This window comes from Coloeus monedula (assembly GCF_965178545.1).
Source record: "Coloeus monedula genome assembly, chromosome: 8".
NCBI classification, from domain to species: domain Eukaryota; kingdom Metazoa; phylum Chordata; class Aves; order Passeriformes; family Corvidae; genus Coloeus; species Coloeus monedula.
In genome coordinates this window covers 36,321,448-36,333,664 of record NC_138788.1, presented here as the reverse complement: position 1 = coordinate 36,333,664, position 12,217 = coordinate 36,321,448, and the positions used below count along the sequence as shown (strand labels likewise).

At 42.1% G+C, this 12,217-nt stretch overlaps 2 protein-coding genes across 5 annotated transcripts in view; one reads left to right on the top strand and one right to left on the bottom strand.

Annotated features, from left to right (window-relative positions):
- The window catches only part of INSYN2A (inhibitory synaptic factor 2A), a gene marked incomplete at its 3' end in the record, with an annotated part of 37,684 nt that extends 28,663 nt beyond the window's left edge, over positions 1 to 9,021 (top strand). Inside the window, exon 4 of the mRNA XM_082286428.1 lies at positions 8,838 to 9,021. Within this exon, the coding sequence (XP_082142554.1) occupies positions 8,838 to 9,021 (184 nt within the window). The remainder of the gene's footprint in view (positions 1 to 8,837) is intronic.
- Positions 1 to 12,217, bottom strand: part of DOCK1 (dedicator of cytokinesis 1) — a 265,665-nt gene that overhangs the window by 166,797 nt on the left and 86,651 nt on the right. The window lies entirely within an intron of this gene.

The following is a 12,217-nucleotide window of genomic DNA, read 5'->3' as shown; positions in this document are numbered from 1 at the left end:
TTAGGACTTTCTGACCAACAAGTCAACTTCAAATTTACTTTTATCCACTTCTACACCTACTTTAGATTTATTTTTATGGCAGTAATAACCAGACTTGAGAAGTCATTTGGAGAGAGGGTCTGTACAGCAAAGAGAAGCAGATACAGATCCCATCTACAGTTTTAGAGTAAAATCAGGGTTAGATGAGATATTGGGAAGGAATTGTTCCCTGGGAGGGTGGGCAGGCCCTGGCACAGGGTGCCCAGAGCAGCTGGGGCTGCCCCTGGATCCCTGGAAGTGTCCAAGGCCAGGTTGGAGCAGCCTGGGACAGTGGAAGGTGTCCCTGCCAGGGGCTGGAATGAGATGAGCTTTAAAATCCCTCCTACTCCAAACCATTTTCTGATTTTTATAAATGGACACTCCTATCCAGGCTTTTTTTTTTTTTTTTTTGGCACATCCAGTGAAGGAATAACAGGCACTGGGCATGACATGAAGCTATCATGAGGCTGATGACGTGTTTCACACTGACAGCTTAATTGTCCTCCTCCTTTGGAGCCTCAAAAAACCCAACTGACTGTTTGCAGGCATTGCAGGTGAGATGAAAACAAACGTGTCTCAGGATTTCTGCAGATCAGGCAGTGCAGCACCAATGAAAATGCACAAAGATGACAATTCCAGTGAGGACAGATGCTCAAATGAAGGTACAAAGACAGGATTTCCCTCCTCTCTCCTTAATTCTCTGCTCAATCTGCTTTAGGCAGAAGAGCTGGAGCTGTTTAATTATGAATTTTCTCTTCACTGCAAGAAATAAAGGAAAAAAGGGTGGAAACCTCCAGCTCCACCTTACAACCAACCACAACAGGGTTCTGTGCAGGGGCAGGGACCAATTAATGTCTTTATTCCTCCTTTAAAGCCAGGTTCAGAAGCACAGAAATACCCAAAGCCTCCTGTGCCTCCCTTTTCCTGTGCAGTTCCTGGCTCGGGGCAGCCTGGAGGTACAACACAGCACGTTTCCATCAGGGAATTATCCTTGTTTCATTAGCTAGGAAAAAATCCAATTAGAAATTTTTGCAAATCTTCATTTCTGCTCAGTGGATTTTAAGTGAAGGAAACTTCCAGCTTCCATTCTTGCACTCAGTGCAGATGAAATGACTCCAGAGCAGCAGGCTGGCAGAGTTTCCCAACTGAGAGAGGATGGAGTGAGCAGGTCCAGCTCCCCATTCCCACCTGAAATGCCTTTGGATATTTGCCTCAAGCCATGTTTGCAGGGGATGTTTGAGCAAAAACCAGCTCAGCTTTGTGCCAGTTTAGGCGAATTGGTGCTGCAGGCAAGAAATCTGAAACCAGAGACACAGCAAAGCGAGGGAAGCACAAGAAAAGGGGGTTAGTGAGACAGGATAAAGCCAGAAGGGATAAACCAGGAATTCACTGATAAAACCAGCACTGGGATGGCCTGTAGGAACTTCTGCTCCTCCACAGGGCCCTGACACCTCTGGAAAAAGGGCAGCAGTTCCAGTGTCAGGCTGGGATCAACTCCAGATGTTCTTTTGCCAAGGATTTGCACAGAAGATGCTGCAGGGAGTGACCCGAGTTCTCTTTAGGACAAAAGAGCTTTTAGGAACAGAAATTAAAACTGTTCCAGGTGCCATCAACCCCTGAGGTCTTGGAGGGCACTGGACCTGTCAGAGCAGGAGGTTCTTCTTAGTCTTGAGCTCTTTCTCCAGTTAATACATAGAAGACACTTAAAATACATATAACCAATGCCCTTATGGGACAAATCGATATTTAAAGAGAAATCCTTCAGTTTGCCATAACTGACTGGGTGGGTTTTTGAAATATGATTCAATTTTGAGTATTGTAACATTAAAAAAAGAATATTTAGAGCTGCTTCAAATCTTTATTTTCAAGCAGCATCTTAGAGGAATGATTAAGTCCCCCAAGTGCATCCTACAGTGGCAGCACGTAGAGCACAGGTGAGGAGGTAGAAATCCATGGAAATAAATTCTTCCCCCTCAAGATGAATTTCCAGAGTATTGATATAATTCAGCACAAAAGCCAGAGACAGTGGAAAAGACAAAAAAAAAAAAAAAAAAAGAATACACCCTGCTGTGCTTTAAAGGGTTTTTAGCATCCAAAATACCAATACTGTCAGTAAAAATTCCAAGAATAGCCTTCTGGGAACACAGTTATTTTGCATATTAAATTTAAATGTTTTTGTTAAGGTTACAAATCTATTTCATATTATTTTCTCTTTATATTAAGAAGATATATTTCTTAGTACTAAAAAGAAAGGAAAATCAGGTTACTTTCTCATTTTTTTAAATAAATAGGAAACTGATCAAATATTAAAGAGTATCACAAAGACAAAATAGCAATACCTGAAGCTGCTTTAAAAATCAGGAGGAAAAGAAAGACATCCCCATTTGGGTATTCCATTTTCCCCAAAATTCTGCTTATTTCTCCAAGTTTTTCAGCTTGGAACTCCAGACCTTTTCCACTGACACCTTTTCCCACTGCACCAGAGCAGCCACAGCCTTAAAACTGTCACTAAAAAATACTCTTGATAACACTTCCAGGCAGAATTTAAAACAGTAGCCAAAAATGTGATTAAATTGTAAAAAAACCCTGACCACTTTACCATTTTCTCCATCAGTTTCAACAGTCATGAGGTCACAGAACACTTCCAAAATCGTCTGCTACAAACACAACACGGATTTCTGTCTGATGTTGATGCACCATGGACACTTTTAAAGACACAGAATAAGTTTTACCAGGGGGTATTACCAGGATAAAGTCAAATTCTGAAATAAAATCTTGCTGTGAAGAAGGAATCGCATTGAAATGCAGAAACTGTGGCAACTGTGAAAAACCCCAAACCCATGTGGACTCAAAGCTTCCCAGCCTTTTTTATTCTATAATTATCTTCTCCTGGAACTTTCCTTTTCTGCTCCTGTTTAATTTTCCATCCCATGTGAATGTTCATCCTCCTGGAGCAGGAGAAAATGGGGCTTCTCCTGAATATATTGGTACATTATTCTCAGGCCTCTAGCAGGAATTATTTCTGGGAAGGAGCATCTTGTAAAATTCCTGCTGGACTTCCCTTTAGGCAGAAAGGTCAGGAATTTTCAGCAGCTTTTACAAGGAAATGTTAACTTCGGGAAGGAAACTTTTAGGAGCTGAAATCCCAATTTCTGCCTAGCAAAGAAAACTAATCAACACTCCACTATTGTAGTTCTGGGGGGAGGGAATCCCTCAAAGCTGTCTCAGCCATTAATTTGGCTACTTTTGACTCCTTCAAAATTTTGATTTATGCTGCTGTGTTTTATTTTATTTTAATTTGAGGTGGACTCTCAGTATCCAGCAGAAAATGTATTATTAGAATCTATAAAATGTAATTCAGTACAATACCTGCAGGTGAAACAGGTTAAAATATGGGGATCAAACTTAACCAGGCAGCACAGAGCCCACATGGAGGCAATTCACTTTTAAAGGTTCAGTATTTAAATATTAACTATTCAAATTAATAAATTGTGGCAATAAAAAGTGAACATAAGGCATCAATCCCTAGGATAGCAACAGTCTGAGAAAATCAGGTGATTAAATGCTGAGAATAGTAATTTTCATCACCTTTTTATTTCCTACCCACATTAATTAATTTACATTTTCTCATCTTATCTCTGGCCTGTAAGATGCTTATTGGAAACAAATGGATCTCAAAGGCTCCTTAATGCTGGCAGTGCTTTGGATCCCAGGCTGTGGTGATTTTCGGGCTGAAACAGGGAATTCAGCAGAGATTGCTGGGAAGTGCATTAAGCTCATTTTCAAGTGATTAGTGCTTATCTGGATCTCGTTTTTCCAGGATGTGGCAGGCACTAATGCCATGTCATCCAATTAATGTGACCCACAAGGAGACATGAAGGAATTCTCTAATTCCTGCTTCACCTCCCTGCTTAATGCCCAGGGTTCAGCTGCTCTGTGAGTGCCTGCAGGATTTGGGGATGAAAAGGGAAATTCAGGTGCCACCTGAGTAGCTCAGCTGGAGGGGAAGGAGAAGGGATTTCCCTGGAGGCAGAAGGAGGGAAAACTGCCCAAAGCCTGTGCAGGTTCCAGCCTGGAGGTGTCAAGAGACAAGGGAAGGAAGGACAAGGAGCTGCTGGAATGAGTCCAGAGCAGGCACCAGGATGATCAGAGGGATGGAGCAGCTCTGCTCTGGGGAAAGGTTGGGAGAGCTGGGATTGTTCAGCCTGGAAAACTGAAGCTTTGGGGTGACCTCATTGTACCTTCAGTGCCTCAAGGAGCTACAACACAGATGCAGAGAGACTACAGGGGGCTGGAGGGACAGGAGCCAGGGAATGGCTTCCCAGTGCCAGAGGGCAGGGCTGGATGGGAGATTGGGAATTGGGAATTGTTCCCTGGGAGGGTGGGCAGGCCCTGGCACAGGGTGCCCAGAGCAGCTGGGGCTGCCCCTGGATCCCTGGCAGTGCCCAAGGCCAGGCTGGACACTGGGGCTGGGAGCAGCCTGGGACAGTGGGAGGTGTCCCTGCCCATGGCAGGGGTGGCACTGGATGAACTTTAAGGTCCTTTCCAACCCTAATCATTCCATGATTCTCTGATAAATCCCCCAGGAACTCCATCCTGAACCCGGATTTCTCTGATTCAGCAATTCTCCAGTAGCCAACAGATCATGAGCATCTAAAACCTTAAAATGATTCATGACAACAACGTGTGACTGTGCTAGAAAGTAAGAAGACCCATCCATATCTCGGAGCTTGTTGCTCCATACCCTCCCACAGTCCATATGTTTAATCCCAATGGTTCTCACTCCTCAAATTCTGCTTTCAATCCCTCACACAGCAACTAAATTAGAAAAGGTTCACTGCTGCCTGCACGCAAAAAATAAACTCATTAACATATATTGTCAAAAACAGAAAGCCAAACCCAGAAAATTCATCACAGCAATTCCTCAGGTCCCCTAAAGGGGCTCCAGGAAAGCTGGAGAGGGATTTGGGACAAGGTGTGGAGTGACAGGACGCAGGGAATGGCTTCCCACTGCCAGAAGGCAGGGCTAGATGGGATATTGGGAAAAAATCCTTCCCTATGAGGTTGGTGTCAGAATAAAATTGTCCAAGGGCTATTCTTTGATTTTATTTGGCCAAATTTTCCTGGGCAGGACATCAGTGCAAGCGCTGATACACAGGCAACTGCCCTAAAATGGGAAGTTTTAGTTGCAAACCTTGTAAGTCTGTAACGATTATTTTGGGAAGAAAACACAGAAATATTTATCACATAGATAAAATAGATAGATAGATAGATAAAATTTTACTGCTTGTAGTTGTTGATAAAACCAGCCCTTCTATCTGGAGGAAGAATTTGGGATAGGCATTAAACATGGAAAAACTCTGATTCAGTGTTCCAAAATTAACAACACTGTAGCGAAGTGAAGCTTTAGGATGTCCTGACCAGGTGTGTCAGGCCAAGGTTTGTGCTATTAAGTAATATTTAGATTTGTCTCTTGTTTCTGTAGGGCTTGTTCAGAACTGTCAGGCTGTTGAAAAATAGTACTCTATTATCTAAGAAAAAATGCTTCTGAAGCAAATAATTCCCATCTCCGTATGTAATGCCAGGAGAACAGGAGAGTCCTGGATAATTAAGTTAATGGAGTTATTATGGGCAGGCTTAGGGGACAAAACCCAAGTTTGAAAAGTGAAAAGAGGCACGTGGCAGCGAGGATATTTCAGGAAAAGGTCATTTGGAGAGAGGACACCTAGAGATGCTGAGGGGACAGAAATAGCACTGAGCAAAACAGGATTGGCAGAGCTGTGACAGGTGACAGAATCAAGCTCAGGAATGCAGCTCAGTAACAAAAACATCAAGAGGTCCTGCAAATATGGAATATTTGCTGAATTTAATCCCTGGAAGTGGCCAAGGCCAGGTTGGACAGGGCTTGGAGCAACCTGGGATAGTGGAAGGTGTCCCTGCCCATGGCAAGAGGTTGGAATTGGATGATCCTGAAGGTGTCTTCAATCCAAACCTTTCTGGGAATCTCTGACTGATGATGATTAATAGTATTTCATATGACTGATATAAAATTAAATTAAGTAAATTAAGTAAAACTTAAGTCAGCTCTAGAAAGATATGTGAAAATTTAAAAATATTCTTTAAAAACTCCAAACCAGAAGGTTTTTGTCTTATTTCTGCAGCACAAACAGGTATAAATTAAAGCCTAAGTTTGCAATCAAATAATCTGCTGATGGAGCAATGCCATTAAAACACCTCCAAAGCTGGATAAATTGATGCTGATAGACACCAATCAATTATTCTGCAAAACCTACAGTTCTCAATGCTGAAGTAACACAAATGTTTTTTCTTCAGCCTCTTTATACCCTTCAGAAGCAAAATATTTCCCTTGGATGTAAAGAGCTGAAAGCTGATCTGTGCTGCAGCAGCAAAAAGCAGGAACATGAGGCTTGTCAGACGGACCAGAACTAAGATATTTTTTTTTCTCTTGAAGTCTATCTTTAATAGAAATTGATTATGTAAAAAAATGACTCTGTTCAGCAAGGGGTTTTTTATAACATTTTCTTCTTTTTACAGCAATTTCCAGCAGCTCTTAAGAGCCTCCCTGCAAGAATAACGTCTGAAAGAAGTAAAAATGAACTCTGGCAATGCCAGAGCTGAAAGGTCTTTTTTTCCCCCCAAAAAAACTTTATACTGAGAAAAAACCCCAGATATAACACATGCTAAATGCTGCTCTTCAAATGAGATTTGGTGAGCTCCTAGAGAAGCACCTCCCTCATTCCAAGATCGTCTCACTCAGAGAATTCCCATGCTGGGACATTCCCAATGAGCTGATATCCACATCTCATTAGTTAATGCTGAACTAAATTATTGCTGAACTTCTCTAACCAACTATTTTTTGCCAGCTAAATTGCACACAGAACGTGTTATCAGTGAAGACAACATTCATTGTTTTTCCACTAACAGGGAGGGATATTAATCAGTAGGCTTGGAATGTGCTTCTGCACCAATACAGCTGCCTCCTGAAAATTCACCATTCCACGCTTCTAGCACTGAGCTGAAGTTTTTTAAATTATCTTCTTTGATTTGGAATGGCTTTTTATTCATTAAAAACACAGCAATGGGTAAAATACTCTCTATATTTGAACTCTTACCTAATGTATTTCTCTTCTCTGCTATTGAAAAGTTTTTCCGGATCACTGAAATGCTGGAACTTTTGCTAAGAATGGATTTAGCACTAAACCAAACACCAAATCAGGCACAGACAGATGTAAAAAGACCTCACACCTCTCCAGCACGCCTTTCTGGGGGTTCACCAGAGTCCCTGTAGTCAGAATCATCAGCTCTTAAAAAAAAAAAAAAAAAACCAAAGCACAAAATTATCCTTATCCTTCTCTCAGCATCTCTGATTCCTAAGAGGAAAATAAACCCCACTGAAATCAGCAGATGGTTGTAGATGACATTCTGTGCTCAATTTACAACAGCTGTCACATTGAAGCCCACCAAAATCTCCCCTTGGAAATCTTGGAGGTCTTTTCCAACCTTAATGATTCAGCTTGGAGAATTTCCTCTGAAATGGCTGCAGGTGTTCTGTGCTATATCCCTGCACTCCGGGATTAAACTGAAGTTTAAAATAATCTCTTTTTGGATGAGACCTGGGGAATCAGATCTCACTTCTCTAGTGGTTCACTCCAAACAAGCAATGGCAGAAATAACGCAGAAAACAGATTTAATACTAATTAAAAGTGAACTCAAGCCCAGGAATGATAATTTCCTATTTAGGTAATGGTGAAAGCAGCCAGTGCAAAGCCCAAGACAACTCAGCAGTGAAGGGGGACAGGGAAGAGATACATTAACCCAAGTGTCTAAATTCCCAAAATTTCACCCTTTTAAATTCATCCTCTGATACCCAGAGGCCCCACTGCGATGGGGCTGGACCAGATGACCTTCAAAGGTCCCTTCCAACCCCAAATCTTCTACACAAGACAGGACCAGCCTCAAGTGCAGAACGTGGCCAGAGGCTGCTGCACAAACCCAACCAAAAGCACCAAGTTCCAGAGTGTTTCTGAGGGGCCAAAATTCACTTTCCACCATCAGACAGGATTTTTGCTCCATTTTATGCTGTGGTTCCTTTGGTTTATAAGGTGGCCTCGAAATGCTCTGCAGCACAATGCTCGGGTAAAGGTTGTAATTTCATCTTGATGATGGTTTTTAATTGCTGGAAGGGTTCTGTAGCCAACACAGTGTTTAGGATTCAGGACAGGGATTTCACAGCTTCAGTCTTGTTTTCTGAATGCAAGGCTGCACTATAGAAGAGAATTGCTTTTTTAAGTTATCTATTTATTCCTCACATGTGTATGAGCCTGTACATAGGACAGGAAGTTGGTGAAATTAATCTGTTCCATGGTAAAACTGGCAAGGAACAGCTCAGGTAAAGAAGCTGCTGAGACCCTTATCATTTTTGGCCAACCCCTCAGCTTTTCCCAAAGAACAAGGATGCAGGTGCCTGGCTGCCACCCTGACCTTCCAGAAGGGAGAATTGAGCCTGGAAGCCCTCAAAAATCATTTCTCTGCCAAAAAACCAAGTTGTATTTCTAGTTCTCAGTCACTTCACAGCACCTCACCATAATCCCCAAGACCCTCCTAAGCAGCAGGGAAAAGCTGAACAATCCCATTCCTATTTCTCTTCCGTAATATGTCCCTTTTTGAACTTCTCCTTTCCATTTTGGCGCAGGAAGTATTTTTTTATTTGACTTCCATAAATTAAGCACTCAGCTGTTGGGTTAATTAAATTTTTTTATCATCATAATTAACAAGCGGTTTTTTCTTCCCCTTTCTAGCGTGGAATTGGATTTTAAACAGCAAGAAGATAAACTCCAGCCAGTTTTGAGAAAACTTCATCCTATTGAGGAAACTCAGGTTGCACCTTTGCCTTATTCTCAGGAGAGCTACTCCTCTACTCCCAAGCAAAAATCCAAAACTGAATCAAAAAAGCATGGAAGATGGAAACTCTGGTTCCTTTAACCCAAGTCCATTACGTGTGCAGTTCAAGGCCTTCTTTGACAAATACTTGGAGTTCTATCCATCATCTCTGACGGGATCTTGGTGGAACGAGGAGTGTTCCCGGCCAACGGCAGCGTCCAGTTCTCACCGTGTGTACCAAAAAGGCCTTTGTACCTACGGACTCATGCCCAGGAGCAAGGGCTTGGGGAACCCCCTGCCCACTTCTACTTCCAGTTTGCCAATGTGGGATGTAAAACCTGAATGGAAATCTGGACAAAGACGGGAAATAAAACTGTTCCCGCCCCCCTCAGATCTGAAAGCGTCGCGCTCCGACCTGTTCAACCGTAGGCCGTCATCCCGCTCCCACAGGAATGGTTAAAGCCTTCTGGGGGTCCGGGGTGTTGTCTTTGGACAACAGCGAGGGGGAAGAGTAACAAGCAAGCCTTATGTTTGCAGCAGTGTTCGGTTTTACAGCTCCATGTTGATCGGGGAGTGCAGTTTTCAGCACAGAATTCCTGGACAAAGCACAATTTTTCCCGTGGCCCGAGGCCGCGCTGATCTCCGAGACGTGACTGTGGTGTATTCTCTGCCTTCATGCGATGTAGACTCCAACCAAGCGCTCACATTTCGCCATCATTTCTGGTTCAGCTGTGTCCTCACCACCTGAAGAACCACTCTGCTGCTCAGCCCCAGCTGGGGAGCGGCCAGAAACCTCCCAAAAATCAAGCCCAGCCTTTAAGCACCTCCAGCTCACAGGGTCCAGGCCATGGGACAACCTCTCAGTGTCACCTTTGGTACCCAAAAGGTCTCAGCCACACAGGAACAAAACCCGACCCCAAACCAGACCGATCCCAATCTGGATTGCTGGCGTTTGCCATGGGTTAGTATTTTTTGTAACAGTCTTTGGAAAACCTCTCCACTACTGCAGGAGATTTCGGGGCTGCAGCACTGTTTAGAAGGAGCTGGAATTTGAAATGCTATTTATTTATTTATTAGGCTGCTCAGATGGGTTTCCCAACTTACTATAATTTACATCTCGATCTATTAATTGTACTCAGTAATTGAAACACTTAGGGGAGAGATGGGAATCAGATTTTTCCTAATTTGGGTTTTTTTGGGTTTTTTTTTTGTTTTTTTGGGTTTTTTTTAAGTGGCACTTACAATTTTGCTCTGACTTATGAACTGCAACTTTTTCATTTAAGTATTTGCTACTGTCATTAAACTTGCATCTAAAATGACCATTGGTGGAAAAATTCCTCATGCTAGAAGTGGCCAGGGAGTGGGAATCTTGGCTTTTGTTTTGGTTTGGGGTTTTTTCCTAAGGATTTCAGATAATTTGAGTGGCGTGTGACAAATTGGGTTTGAAATAGCATCCCGTGCAGCAGCAGGAAGGTACAAATTCTTCAGCCTTTAGGTGCAAGAACCATGACCATTAATTTGCACATACTAAAAATTTGGGAGGTGTTTTCCTTTACACTGTTTCTCCTCTTAGCTCAGCATCCAATTTATTCCTATGATGAAACTGGAGGAAAAGAACTTTTTTTCCTCCAAAAGAGCAAGAAAAGCAAGTTAAAATGGGAAATGCAGAAGATGCCTACGGTCAGCTCAGTTTTTGCAGTAAACCTTCAAGAGGGCTACGAGCACTTGCACAGAAGCAAACCCTGAAATCCTTTGGTGGAAGTTGAGGGATTAGGAAGGTGATCCGGTACACCAGGAAGGAAGTGCCATTGTTTCATGTGGAAAAAACCCTGTGTTACATGTATTTTATATTGCTTTTAACTAAAATATAGAACTGTTTACAGGACAGCCCATGTGACATGGTTTAGAAACCCAAATATTTCCAAACAATACTTTTTTTTTAAAGCAGAAAGGAATCTCAAATAGAGGCAGAACGAGGAAAATACAGCAGCATTCATTATTAAAATAATGTTAATAACTAATGTACCCCTCCATGCTAACAGGCCTAGTGTTTGGGGTTTTTTTAAAGAAATGAAACCAAGCATCTCTCCACAGCAATCAGTTCCCAAATCCTCAGTGCCACCTCTGTAGCTTTGCCCATGAAGCTGTTTGTGTGTGCAGGGACCCTGCCACAAACCCGACCTGTTTGTGGTTACTGACTCATCACGGGAAAAGAGGGAGGAAACTCACACTGGAGAAACAAAGAGCTCAAAGGGAAAGTTCTCACAGCGTGTTCTGTACATGTCCAGGCTATTTTCTTAAGAAGTTGCAAATTTTTAATTTTTTACATTTTTTTAAACCTGGGGAAAGCTGACATTAACATAGAGTCTTGCTTCCAACCAACATCTCGTGTTCTCTCGTACCCTCCGATGTACTTTGTAATAAAATGTTTTTGCAAGTGTGTAAAATGTATCATAATTGTATTGCCTTTAGAATCACTCAGGCTCAGGTTAGATAGACACCAAGAGAAAAAAACAAACCTAATTCTTTAGAGCTTTTAGTGTAGAAGATCTTGGGAGGTCCTAACAAGGAAAATGCGGTTTTTATTTTCAGTGTGGCTTTGCTGGATTCACTGGCAGTCCCCTGCACTTCATACACTGATTTTCTATCTGCACTTCTCCCATCTCCTGCTATCAAAATACTTTTTAGCCAATAAATACTGCAGTGATTTTATATCCCTCGCTCTTTGCTGAGTCCTTATAATTTCCACCCAGCAACAGTTGCATTCTTTGGTTTAGAACTATGAGGAAAATACTATTCCTGTGAGTAGCATTTGGTTTCTTAAAGATGAAAAACAAAAAAAATCACTGTAAAAATACTTTAAAAAAAGCAGATAAACTGAAAAAAACATGATTAAAACTGGAAAATCCTACCATGGGTACAAAGTGTTTGCTTTTTCTTGCCTAAAATGCAAAACCACCATCCATGCCTTTAATTCCACTCAATGTTTTAAAGGTTAAATCCCTTTTTCCAATCAAATAGGGCCATTTTTCATGAACTTCCCAACCAAGTCAGCTGTCAGATGACACCAGTTCTTCAGGACCTGTGTATTGCCACATGTTATACATTGCTGCTGGAATTGAACTGGAATTGAACCAGACTGCCCTAAAAATCCAACTGCACCGACACCATTTTGTCTGGGAGAATGAAAGGGACTGCATGAAGGTTTTTAATATTCCATAAAATCCATCTGTGGTTCATTGAAATAACTGGAGTGCTACAAATGTGTCCATTTGTTTAGGTGAATGCAGCTCGTTCC